Below are 13401 nucleotides of genomic sequence, written 5' to 3' on the forward strand. Positions count from 1 at the left end.
TTCCTTTTAACCACAGGCGTCCACTTTGCACCGTTTAATTTGACCTTTGACATGCACAATACACTTTTTCTAACTTTTTACTCCATAGTATCACAATGTGTTTTTTCATCCTAGTCAAAGAGACACTTCACTGATGGATCAATATCCCACATGAAATGCATGATCTGTCTCCGCTTCATAAATTACATTCATGCTTTTGAAAAAATCTAACAATGATAACACAATGCAAGTGCACCTAAGCCATGTGCTTCACCCCCAGACACAGCATAAGCTCGTTTTTCTGAATCTTTCCATCCTTGTTGACATCACAGTGACGCAACAAAACTGCTCGCAGCTTATCCAGCTCGGGACCAGTGAGGTTGGGCTGATGATCACACAAGAGGAGAGAACTTATGTATCACTGTTAAAGTAATGTAATACATAATTCTGCAATTTTTTTATATTCTGAAATTCATCTTTTTGCTTTTCAAGCCTCATTGGGAGATAAAATGAAGTGTAACTGTTTTGATGTGATCTGATATGTTCTTACCCGGACAAGTTCCATCATATCTTTGACAAAGCCGTCCACCTCTGCTCCCTCCAATGCGCCAGTCTTGTTCTAAAATAACGGGCAGGATGAATTAATGAAAAACACACATTGCCTCTGTTTGCATGTCAGCATGGATCAGCCGAGTGGGACGGTGACAGTCATCACCTGCTGTCAGTGGCTGTGAAATGACTCAAATCGTGCAATATAATGTTTTGCCTTGGAGAGGAGCTATACAAGCCTCCAGAGCACTGAAGACAAAAGACGCTCAAGTCTAACGAGTTTTTCAAGATTTGAGCCATCACTTATATTATGAGCAATGTTTCGTCAGTGAACTTTAAAATGTTAGTAAAGAAGCTACAGTATGTAGTACAAACTGTTAAGAGAACCTTATATATTATATAGTCAACCAAATCTGTCCTTATACTTTGAAAATGTTCATATATATGCTATACAAAACTAATATTGCTGTATTTTTGCATAAATATATGGCTGTAAACAGAGCGGCAACTATTGCAAATATATAACAATACCCATAGATAAACAGATATATAAACAGAACAGCAGCTATTGCAGATATAAGTTATCATAGATTGTATTTTGTATGCAAATGTATTTTTATGATGTGGAAAATAATTTTACTGCAGCAATCTTCTTTGTGTAACATCTCATCCATGTGCAATTGATATATGTATTATACTGTTCCCTAGTGGCCATGAAGTGCAGTTCTAATTATTTGTAACCACTGAATTGCGACTGTTTTTATACAGTACAGTATTGAAGAGTATTTTCTTTTAATTATAAGAACACAATAAATAAATGTATTGGTGTTTTGGGGGTACTGGAATGCTGCAGCTATTCACACTGACACATACAAGTTCTCATCTTATTTCACAAAGAATAAAAGAAGTCTATCAATGCAGATAAGATAGTTATATTATTTGTTATTTCAAAGTGTAAACTGGCAACCTAATGGATGTTTTACTTCATTAATGATCTTTGGCTACGCGGCTCAGCCGTCTAATCAGCACCATCTCTGACCTTGCATAGTATTCTATATTTAAAATGGAACACATGAATAAGTAAAGTGAAAGGTATTGTATTGATTAAAAGCAATTTTACAATAGCTATGGAAACTCTTCTTGTGGCCGTGTAGCAATGCAGTAAATTAAAAGCACCGGAAGCTTTTAATGATGTATTGTAAATTTTTTTTGACAATTATTGTAAACCTAAATCGTACTTACAACGTCATAATGATCAAAAATCTTCTCAAAATCTCGCTTTCGCTCCGCTGTACTGCCGGCCTGGAAAATACACACAAAGTTGTTCAAATAGGAGCGAGTGAATTCAATGAAAATAACAATATATGTATTTATATGTCATGTTTTATTATACAAAATGTGACACGTACGTCCAACTTGAACTGGAGCAGAAAATTCTCTTCTAAAGCCAAGATCCTGTTTGAGCACAATATTATCATAACGTCACGTCAGTATGAAGAGAGTGATAAAAAAAATAGACGTTATAGAAGTTAAAGCACTAGGCACATTTGCATAATCTGATACATAAAAAATGATGGATGGGAAAAAAAAACATTATTATTGAGACACAAAAGGGACTGACAAATCTCCATCACACCACCAAATCAAGCTGACACAAAAAGGATAGAGTATATTGAAATAATGTCGATATCGGCATGGAAGTACGGTGGCCTTTAAGTCATATTGAGAGCCATTGTAATAGTCTTTTAATAAAACAAATTGTTACCCAGCCCAAAGGCGGGCATATCTTAAAATAGCCAAACATATTTATTTGGACCCTATCCTATATGTTGAAGTAGGTTGATTAATATAGGCAATACCAAAAACAATAAAATCATTTTCAACTGGGATTGTTGTTTGTGTACCAATTACAAACCGATACATTCTTCAAGGTGGCATATTATGTATCATTTTACAAAATCTAAAATTGTTCCTATGTGTCTTAACAAAAATATTGCTGACATTCTGCTAAATCAAAAATACACAAAAGAAGAATTACACAAAGCCTAACTTTTACTTTTACCCACAGCATTTGTTCTCATGACAACCAGGATGGAGCTCCGGTATGGGATGAAGTGAGCAGGTATTCTGTGTTTCTATCATTTTTTGTTGTTGTTGCTGTATTTATCCTCGAGCAACTCTGTATTTCTTTTTGTATTTCTTTACGTCTTTATGTGTGTATGTATTTATATTTTTAGTTAAAAGCAAATTCTAATTCTGAATTAGCACTGCTAGGATTGCTCAAACATTGTGAGTAGGTTACTATGGTAGCCAACACTTCACATATGAGTCATGCACTTTTTCTTTCCTGATTACATACCTGGCCAAGTCATTCAGATCCAAACGGCCATCCTTATTCTTGTCAAAGATTTTCATCTGCGGCACACAAAGGATTGCAAGTACGTGATGTGATGTAAGATTAAGCAACCATTTTGTTCGTTAAGAACCAGCTCAAATAATTGACGGGAGGTGTGAATCATACCATTGTGTCCGTGTATTCCTCCAGCTTGGCAGGTGACACTTTGCGACCATGCTGTTGGAACAGGTCTTTCAAGAAAGCCTACAAAAACACAAAAGATTTTTGCATTCAGGGATAATTTTACTTTTGAACACATCATTCTTAGCTTTCCAACCAATAAAAATGCCTCGCAAGTGGTTAAAAATGACAAATATGTCGACCTGAAAGCGGAAGGACCGGAAATATCAGGTGAGGCTTTTACAATACGTTTCCCTTCACCAAGAAATATGTTTCAGCTTGCCATTGGCATCTCTTTGTTACCTTCAGTTCCTGAGCTGAAATGTAGCCGCTGCAGTCCATGTCATATTTCCTCCAGATCTGCAGCGGCCGGGAAAGTGATCGATGGCATGGAACAGGATTTATTAGGGAGGATGAGAAGAGTGAAACGATTAAGCCATTGTGACACACTACGACTGAAAAGGATCATTCAAGTGACATTCAAGTTTGATGAGAAAAATTATTATTAAAAAAAAAAAATCTATCATTGATGTACAAAAATGACCCAACAATGCTACAGTATAGTTCGAGAGTACCTTCTACTGCTTGAATAGAATAAACAGTGTGATCCAAATATGAAGATTCATTGTGAATGCTTCTTTAGATGATAAAATATAGTTCCTCGTTTGATAAAGGGCATCTGCCACCCTTTTATAAAACATGCACTTAAACCCTGCACCCAAAAATTTATGACCATACGAGTGAATGGCTTCACCTGCATAAAGTCGACACTGTTGTCAAGGGGAGCTTCTCTGTGGAAAATCAACAGGAAGTTCTCCGTCTCAGGTAAGATCATGTTAGCCAACTGTAAAACCAAGCCCACAATTGAGGGTGAACTTTCTTGTGCTCACAAATAATGTTCACTTTTGATTTCACATATAAGGTGTTCCAATATAGCAAACGTGAGATGATGGAAAAATAAAGTCAGCTCTTATGCTCCTCCACAAATAATTATTGAATTTATAGAAACGCAGACACCACCGAGGGAATAGAAATGTCTGTTTGGACCGACTCACCCCAGCTCTCACTCCCTTCTGTCCTTTAATAACATTATCGTATGTCCATTAGTAGATTAAACCATGGCCGCTGGCATCAATCTCATTGAAATAGCTTGCGGTTGAGTCGGAAACAAACGCAATGCGCCAATCTTGGCTGCCAAATGCACACTCTGGCCTATCAGAGAGGATGCAGCAGCTTCTTGAGTGCTCGGCTCACTTCCTTCCTAATTCTGCATCTGCAGTTAGAATAATAGTTGATGGAAAATAAGACATTTGAAGCAGAGAATTTGGTGTGACTTACTCGACTTAATTGCGTGATGTTGTCATGAGCGGTTTAGAGTCGTCATTTATCTGACTGCTCACAACTAAATCAGGCAAAACTGGAAAATTTCAGGCCGCGTTTTCAAATACATTGGAAAAGAAGAACCCGTGCTTGACTGGTTTCAATTGAATATCATGTTCAAGTGGAGCCTGGGAGACATTGTCATCTTCAAAGCGTGACTGTAAATCTCAGTTGTCAGTTAAGTAGGTATTAGATTAAATGAAAAAGTCTCCCTTTGAAAATTGAAAAGATATTTGAACAGTACTTGACAAGGGCTTAATGTCAGTCAGTCAGAGAAAGCCTCCAGAGCAGATTTAACAGAATTAAGGCTTATGTCTTTGTCATGGTAACACGAATTAAATAAAAGACAGAAGTCCAGAGAAGCAGCGGAAGAAGAGAGCGGCGGGAGGTTTTTGTCAGACAAAAGCGTACCATGAATGCTTTTAATGGTCAGACAAAGACAGAGGCAGTGGTGTGTTTGTTTTTCTGTGAATGTTCACAGAAAAAAGAGCGGAGGAAGGAGCCAATTACTCACTCCAAAGGTTGCACTTTTGTAGAGAGTGGTTGTACCAATCAAGAACTTTTGGTGCAATTGACAATGAAAATCCACACGTTGACTGGTAGTCTCGAATAATTAGTGGGTTGTAAATTAAGTGACATGTTGCTGCTAATGGAGTACCTCCTGGATCTGTAGTTTGCCATCAGCAGAAACGTCATAGGCGGACATAAACCTTTGCTTCAGCCTCTGGACCCGCTCTTCAGTCACTTTCTCCTGCAAGGACATACAAGTGACAGTTGTAATTATTTAAGTTCCCAAAATAGTAAAGGTGTGTCACCAAGCTGTAAAGATGAAGGATAGGTATGTGCATACATAGACAAAAGGCGCCTGCAATTTTTTTTTTTTTAAATATACAGTTCAAACCTATGAAGTAAGAGGGGAGAACGCACAGTCTGCAGAGGAGCATGCTGGCGCCAGATCCATTAGAGAAAGGCCAGTGTTTGTCTTCAACATCATTCTTATGTCAGGAACCATTTGATGTTGCTAGGCAATTTTTTTTCTCCATCTCACAGACTGAACTGGCCCTTCATGGAAGACGAGGTCATTGCAAGGTTGCACTTTTCAATTTGGTTGATAACGAAAACATCACTTTGGAAAATATTTTCATGTGTGGGTCATGGAAATATGTGCATCTGTACAATATGTTTTTTTGTTGTCCTTGACCAGTCACACGTATGGTCCCGCCCAAAGGGATAAAAAAAAATCCTTGCTCACCAGTGGCTGTTTGAGAATCACTTGCTTAGATTATACAGGTGCACTTATTGACTGTGTATATGATACTGACTCAAATAACAAGAGGTTTGTGTGTTTATCAGATGCCACATCACAAAACAGTGCACTTATCCTTGTGGCTTTCACGCTGGAAAGCAAACAAGGACGGCTAAAAGACATGCGGTCTGTTGGTTTAATACAATCCCATTTGTAACCATGCCGAGCACACTCACACTGAGCAGACGTTCATTATGAATTTACAGAGTACAAATGTAAAGTGACATCACTGACATGCCATGTGTAGAAACAGCAGTGCTTTTCCAATTCATAGCGGAGTCATTCATCAGGTGCATTCATTGGTAAATCAGGCGAGTGATGAAATGTTAAGTGAACTGTTGTCATCACAGGTCTACTAAATAAGTTCAGAATGCGAACTAACCTTTGGTCCCAGTCTCTTCATCATGTGACGGAAAAACTCATCCAGCTCCTTGCCCTCAATGTAGCCGTTGTCTGACAAAAAACACACACACACACACACACACACACACATTGGCACGTTACTGTTTTAAATAAAAAATACCTAAAAGAGATTAACGTTTTACTATTTTTTTCCCCACATTTGTCCAACATCTATGTGACTGCACTGTCATAGAATAACAATAAACTGCTGTTATTCTGTTACATCTGTTCAGATGCAAAATAACAAAATCAACCAAGATTACTTTGCACACACAAAATTGCATTCAGAGTTGTAAGATTAAACTTTTCCTCATAAGCACATCACCTTTAACAGATGAAAATATGTGACTCATTATACTTACCATCTGCATCAAAGTGCTGCCAGATTTCCAAGAAACCAGCAGCGTCCAGTTTGTCAAAGGCACTGTCCATAGTTTTTTTTTTTTTTCTCACAGAAAGACTCCTGCGGTGAAAAGTGGTTGCCTTTTAAACTCTTGCTTGAATGATATATGTTCTAGACAGAAACCACACCCCTTCTGCATGTGGGAACTGCGCACGACACACGCGCACACACACTTCTAATGGGTTGTTAGTGAATGCCATCTGGTGGTTATGAATTTGAAAAGCATAATAATAAAGTGTACACACGTGGATAAAACAAAACCGTTCGTATTATGCAATTATTACTTTAGCCTGTGCAGTAGAGTTTAAGTCTGAGCCAAGAATAAATTAATTCCCATGACATTATTCCTTATAGGGAGATATAAAGTCAGACACCCAAGAACTAGATTCGGTTCTCTTAAAATGGTTAAAAAAAATAGCATCACATTCCAAAGCCTGTAAAATGATTTTAATCAATGTTAATATTCACATGGACACCAGCAGGACAGTATGAAAGCAACACAATGATCTCCAAACTAAATCAAGATGTAAGATGTGCAAATATGTCTTCAGTATTTATGTGAAAATGTTGCATACACCCCCCCCCCCCTTTTTTTTAACAAATCATGAAAGAATGGTTAAGATTTAATACATTTCATACCTGACACAAACAAAGACAACTCGCTTTATAAACAAAATGTACAATTTAAGAGAGAATTTTGTGGACGTTATTTTGAATGTTACAATGTACCAAACTATGCAAAAAAAAAAAAAGTCACAGTGTCCATATTACGTGTATGCATGACACATACACACTTGTAGGCTTGACGCTTGATTCAGGCTCGATTCAGTACAGTACAGTACAGTGCACATCATGCAGTCTCTCTCTCTCTCACTCACTCGAGTTTACTGTTATTTTGTTCGCGTCACAGTCAGCTGCAGCAAACTTGTGCACCTGTGACCTGACATCTTTTTGGAGAAAAAAATAAATAAATTAAATTGGCATCATGCCGGTGAAACTATTTACAAAAATAATTGTTATTTGCATGATTAGTTAAGAAGCCATTCTACAAGAAAGACTGCAAAAGTTCTTTTGGAGCCCACTTAACACTTGTGCTTCCACCACCCTTAATCTTTCTCTTAAATCTGCAAGCTATGGCAATCCAAACTGGACCTCATTTTTTTTTTCTACTGCATTTTGCAGTGTATGCATTGGAAAGTGGCGGTTGTTAAGCTGTGTACAAAATGGCATTTGTTGCTTTTTAAGATGTTTTGTGCTGTTTCGGTAAGCGTCCAGAAGCAACGGAAGAGCACCGAGATCAAAACACTAACACACACACTCCATTTCAGGATCATTTTGGATAAAATGTTACACTTTGCACTCAAGTCAATTAAGGTTGAAAGCCCTAAGTATGTAACATTTTTGATGAGTGTCAATAGATGGCATCACACTGCGTCTTGAACTCAACAATTGGAAGGACAACAGGACAAAAAGTGGCATGCAACACAACAGCTTTGTATTCTAGCTTGAAACTAAACGAGACTAAGTCACATGACTTCATTTCCTATAGACATAAAGACACCCCTAGCAAGTTAAAGGGTCACAAGAATTTTTCCATCCACAGTAAGTGAATGCTTGTTTGTTAACAGTGCTGAAGCCTTCGTTGATTAAAAGCTCAAGTGTACTGCAGGGTTGGCAAAAGTCAGTCACCAGTGAGGACCAGCGGTGTGGTGATTGCTCGGTCCAGGTAAGCTACATTAGTGTGATTTGTGAGTGCAGAAACCTGTATTATCCTGTAAAAAAGATGGGTTGCATAAATGGATTCACCAAAAAAAGTATTTTGGCAAAAAGGGATTCATTTAGAAAAATTGTTGGATGAAGGACTGTATTAAGCTTCAAGTAAAGTACCGTGATAGGTGGTGTTATGATTATTATTTTAAGCAAATAGATCATAACATTATTATTAAAATCATTTCACAGCCTCTTTTCAGAGTTCCCAGCCCATGCTTGCTTTCGAATGAAAGTACGTTCATGCTTCTGTTTTTAGTGGTTTTAATTAGTCAGCTCAAACGATTAATTGCCTGTAGAAATGACAAATTTCTGCAGGTAGAAGGAAGCTCTTAGTGAATGTTTGGTTTAGTAGGTGACATCAGAAAGAGAGTTGAAAAAGTTTTTCTGGGGGAAAAACACCACTTTGGTGTGATGCTTCATATTAATAGGTTAACTGTAACCAAGTGTTTCATCATTTGTACAACTTAATATAAATACAAACTATTGCTCATATTGCCTATTTGATCATTTGCAAATGAACAAAAAAAATTGGTTAATTTTTGCATTAAATGCGATAAATTCATATTAAAATAATTTCTTTGTCGCCTTTCTCCCCAGGATCAGAGTTTTTTTTGCCTGCTTTGTCCTTATCTGGATTTGGAGATGCCCCCTTTCCCTTGAAGGCGGTGTGGTCATCAGAGTTGCTGCGCTGATGGTTGGAGCGTTGAATGGGCTCAAACACGGACGCTTTCTTCCCTGAATGACGACAGAGCGCAATAATAAGGACTTGATTTAAAAAAAAAAAAAAAAAAAATCGGGCTATTTTCTGTTTCATGGGGATGCCAAACAGACTGAGGCGTAGGCGTGATATCAGATTGCCAACAGGAATAGACCAACTAGCGGGAAAAGCATCCATGCTACTTCCTAGTAACCCGCAAAACAACTTTAAAATTGATCCTAAAACCAGACTTCTTACGAGAAAAGACACACAAGACTAATGCCATGTAATGTGAGCTATGGCTACTCACCTTCCTGAGTAGATTTAGTAGCAGAACCTCCTGGCTGCAGACTATTGTGGCCCTCTTTGTCTTTCTCTGGTAACACCTTCTTCAACGATGGGAGACCAGCCACTTTAGGAGAAAGCCTGCCGCCGTTGGGTGCTTCTGAGCTCTCATCTAACACATACGCATAAGTATTAATCACTCCCATCACTTTTGACGCAAAGCGGTTTTAATAGTACCTATGCTCCGACTGCTGGAGGTCCTCGGTTTCTGAGGAAGGGAGGGCCGGGAGGACGGAGTGGGCTTCGTTCCCAGGGGCATTGCAGGTTTGGGACTCACTGGCCCCCCAGGGGAGCCAGAGGAGGACGGAGCCCGGGGACGAGGAACGGGATCAGGCTTTGTTTCGACACGAACTGAGGTCTTCTCTGGAGAACCTGGAAGTGGTGACAATAATGACAAATCTAAGTATAAAGTAACTTTCCAAACACCTTGTAATTATTCTAGTGTGTAATTATAGTAATAGTAGAATAAGAAATAAGCATGATGAATCACCTGTGGCATTGCTGTCAGGTCTGTCAGGGCTGGAGGACTGGAACACAAAATTTAGATATTTTTTTTTACAACAGTCATAATTAACCCACATTCTTATGCAGCACGTCATTTGTAACCTCAAAACCTGCACTTTCATTTTTGTTTTTTGAATGACATCAGGTTACCTTATGTGCTCTCCTCTCCTGCTTGGCCTTCATTTCCGCCAGGAGCCCGCCACCCATCATCTGCATGCCAGGGTACCGCCGGCCTCCCTGGGGACTCCCTCGGCCGTCGGAGCCCTCCCACGGCTCGTCTATAGAGTCAGGAGTCCTCAGCTCCTCTGAACGTTCCGAGCCGCTGCTGTAGTCTGTCGGCTGTGAGCGAGTGGACGAATCTCTACCGAATGAACAGGACATATTGAAAATTTTGATATAAATATCTGTCTAAATAACATAACTCAAATTACTGACAACATATGAATGATAATTTATGTGGGGACTATCAAAAACTACCAAATGTTACATTCCATATTTAACTTTATAGCTGCAATATTTTATTTCTTTTTTTAATTTTACATGAGCGGCACAATGACTTAAATAGTACCTGGACTTTGGCTCAGGTGCTGGACTTTTTATTGTCGACTTTGGAGAGGATGGTTCCTCAGCGATGCTGGAAACTGACACTAAAGAGGTCGACGATGTGGCTGAGGATGAAGGGGTCACCTGATTTTTCTCTAATTTTTCCAACTTCTCTGATTTATCCGACTTGGTAGAGCGTTTGATCAGGTTGAGGAAGCCTCCTTTGCTCTTCTTCTTCTCTCCATCGTGGGATTCCGAACCCTTTATGGAACGTCTGGGGAAAGAACAATCCAACATTTGAGCAGAAAGTCTACGAGAAAGGAAAACCAATGTATCTTACTTTGAATCCATCTTGGTGACTTTTTTGGAGAAAAATTCATCCACACCCTCATCCACCCTTCCCATGAGGCCATTCTGCTCACCATCCTGGGGTGGGGCGCTGCTCATTTGCTTTGAAAACAATAACAAGAAAAAAACATTACATCATCAAACCAACACCTATTGATTGTCTTTAAACAAATTACACTCACTGGTATCTTGCTGGAGTGTGTTTTCTTGTTTCTACGAGGTCTTTGCTTGGTAAAGTGCTGCAGCTTCTTCTCTTCCTCAGACGGGAGCTCCAATATCCCTCCCGGCACACGCTGCTCCCCTTTCGGTAAGGGCTGAGAGGGAATTGGAGGGCTGAGTGACGGAGGTGGCGTGTCCTCCACATGCACTGGTACGTCCTCCAGTGCCTTGTCCAAGTCAAACTCCATCTCTATTGATAGCGTTGGGAAAAGTGAAGCAGCAATTGAGACACATTAGCTTAATATTACACACACATATATAATAAACATGGTTATTCTTGTGATTAGGGTGCGCTGGGTCTTTTCTATATTGTAATATAAGGTCACTTACAGAAAATGTTGAGTTTAAAGACACAATTGCGCGCAACTTACCAAAGGCACGAGACACAGGTCTCAGCATTCTACTATGGATGCTTTTTCTCTTTGTCTTTGGAGTCATCTGTAAGACAAGCACATACACATTATGCTTTGCATGTATTTATTTTTTTTTTATTGAAAGAACAAATAATGTTTTTTATCCTGTATACCTCTGTGAACTGTGATTGAACTGTGGAACTTGGCATTAATTTTATTATAGACTCAAGAAAGTATTACGTAACCCAATACAAAACACCAAATACAAAATAAAAGGATCATTCCCACATTGTACTGATATATTGCATCTACATATATCAGTGTATTACATACATTTTCCCAGTATTGATAAAAAAAAAAAAAATCATCTACCAGAATAAAAGGTAATTCACCTTTTTAGTAAAACACTCGCACACTCATCTGGATGAACATCTGATTGAGTGCAACTTATGCAAACTGGACATGCTAGGCTATATCTGTGAATCTAACACAATTCCCAAACTGCTTCAAAATCTGGAATGGCTATGACAGGCAGTGCAACATATAATATGTAATATTTCCTGCTTCAGTTAGCTGTCGTCATTTTATTTTCTTGCTTCGAAGCGGGCCACGTTCCCTGTCTGCAGTTGGTAAAAGTGTTACATATCTCCCCATATAGGTCACACAGCTTCACATATAAACTGATATGTTTTATGTGGCAGATGGGTGCACTACTAAAATACAAATGGATTAAAATTGTGTTCGAGTGGTAAACAAATGAACAGGTCCAGCTTCCGATCTAACTTAACACGGCACACTGTAAATGATTGAAGACACGCATAAACACTACAGATCCATGTTACAGATGACCACTGGCAAGCAGGTTCAGTGGGGCAAGACAAGAAGCATCAATGATTACTTACACTGGTGCAGCACAGTGTCTCCATGGGGCAAAGGTGCAAGAAGAGGATGAACAGAGGAAATTGAAGAAAAAGATAGTAAAGCCTAAAAAGGCAAATTGGGGGGGAAACTGATAGTAATAGCCCTAAACTCAGAAAAGAGGCTTTTAAAAAATGCAAAAAGGTGACATGACAGAGGATGAGGGGGTAAAAGAGACAAGAGAAACAAATGAGAAGTAAATGCCGCCTGATGATGATTGCAACCTATTTTGTCCTTTTATTCAGCCACATGAATGACATCAAAATAATTGACTTTTCAACTTTCCCTTACCATGCATGACTCCAGTTCATCCAGCCGCTCGCCCTCGAGGGTCTCAGTGGATGCCCGTTTGGGAATCCTCTCCTCGGGAACATCCATGTCTATCGACTCTTGCTGCACCAAGGGCCGCCCTCTTCGCACGAGGTGGTCTGCCTAAGAGAGGGCAGGGATGAAAGCAACAGAGATAAATTGGTTTGAGCACGAGTAGAAAAATGTGTGAAAAGGGCAATGAGCTATTGATGAGTTTGAAGCAATCACAATTGTGATTGATTTACGCACCAAAGTGTGTTGCGAAGTGGAAAGAGCCTCTAAAATCTCATCAACGATGCGGTCAGACAGGAAGGAGGCAAGACTCAGCTTCACCTCACTGAGGGAAAAAAAAAAAAACTTGTTCAAGGTCTAACCTCATATTACATTATTCATACAGTAAAGGCACTCACCTGATTTTATTGATGATGTCAATACCAGACTGATCCAAGAGAGTTTTGGTGACGAAACTTTTAGGGATGACCATTTTGGTCGAACTGGCCTTCATGAGGTCTGAGCGCAGATGACTCCTTTTCATCACATGAGGGCACACAGACTCTGCAGCGTCCATCATGGACTCCAACAGTCTCTGGAAGGATTCATTGGAAACGATGTAGTATTAGCCACAAAGCGATTCAATTCAATCAAGAATTTTCATCTTTGTCCAGGGGATCACTTTTCAGCTAAAAATTGCACTGGATTTCATTTAACTGTTATGCACCTATAATTTATGGCGCACAATGGTTGACTAATACAAATATAATCTCAACTAATGAGTAAATAAACAGGCACAAATTGTATGTCTATTTTTTAACAGATATTTTTATTATTGTCTGTAGATGGCGCCAATACCATGTTTTTCTT

The 13401-nt window shown here is 39.0% G+C and overlaps 2 protein-coding genes across 3 annotated transcripts in view; both read right to left on the bottom strand.

Annotated features, from left to right (window-relative positions):
• Positions 1-6657, bottom strand: scgn (secretagogin, EF-hand calcium binding protein). The gene is made up of 11 exons (XM_088386581.1): positions 6494-6657; positions 6112-6182; positions 5082-5174; positions 3798-3887; positions 3347-3403; positions 3050-3127; positions 2888-2943; positions 1938-1983; positions 1771-1830; positions 530-598; positions 1-364 (listed from the first exon to the last, which is right to left on the bottom strand). The coding sequence occupies exons 1-11, from the start codon at positions 6561-6563 to the stop codon at positions 236-238; spliced, it is 819 nt and encodes a 272-aa protein (XP_088242707.1). The 5' UTR covers positions 6564-6657; the 3' UTR covers positions 1-235.
• Positions 6658-6966: 309 nt separating this feature from the next.
• LOC148392124 (F-actin-uncapping protein LRRC16A-like) overlaps positions 6967-13401 on the bottom strand; it is a 32794-nt gene continuing 26359 nt past the window's right edge. Inside the window, exons 27-39 of one of the 2 annotated variants that reach the window (XM_088386576.1) lie at positions 12951-13126; positions 12790-12877; positions 12523-12663; positions 12216-12233; positions 11332-11398; positions 10924-11150; positions 10734-10843; positions 10419-10667; positions 10001-10211; positions 9837-9873; positions 9524-9718; positions 9312-9458; positions 6967-9039 (exon numbers count right to left, since the gene is read on the bottom strand). In XM_088386576.1, coding sequence (XP_088242702.1) covers positions 8864-9039; positions 9312-9458; positions 9524-9718; positions 9837-9873; positions 10001-10211; positions 10419-10667; positions 10734-10843; positions 10924-11150; positions 11332-11398; positions 12216-12233; positions 12523-12663; positions 12790-12877; positions 12951-13126 — 1842 coding nt within the window. In that variant the 3' untranslated portion in view covers positions 6967-8863. The remainder of the gene's footprint in view (positions 9040-9311; positions 9459-9523; positions 9719-9836; positions 9874-10000; positions 10212-10418; positions 10668-10733; positions 10844-10923; positions 11151-11331; positions 11399-12215; positions 12234-12522; positions 12664-12789; positions 12878-12950; positions 13127-13401) is intronic. The other variant, XM_088386577.1, reaches the window with a different exon arrangement.

The sequence above is a fragment of the Syngnathus floridae genome, chromosome 10, assembly GCF_059516105.1.
Source record: "Syngnathus floridae isolate MCC-2025c chromosome 10, RoL_Sflo_1.0, whole genome shotgun sequence".
In the NCBI taxonomy this organism is placed as follows: Eukaryota; Metazoa; Chordata; class Actinopteri; order Syngnathiformes; family Syngnathidae; genus Syngnathus; species Syngnathus floridae.

Bases quoted from the DNA above. Each gene is read 5' to 3' on its own strand.
- scgn (XM_088386581.1), bottom strand. From the start codon at position 6,563: ATGGACAGTGCCTTTGACAAACTGGACGCTGCTGGTTTCTTGGAAATC. The intron at 2,944-3,049 runs GTATGATTCACA...TGTGTGCCGCAG, and splicing joins AGGAATACACGGACACAATG to ATGAAAATCTTTGACAAGAA. The intron at 599-1,770 runs GTAAGTACGATT...CCGTTATTTTAG, and splicing joins TTTTTGATCATTATGACGTT to AACAAGACTGGCGCATTGGA.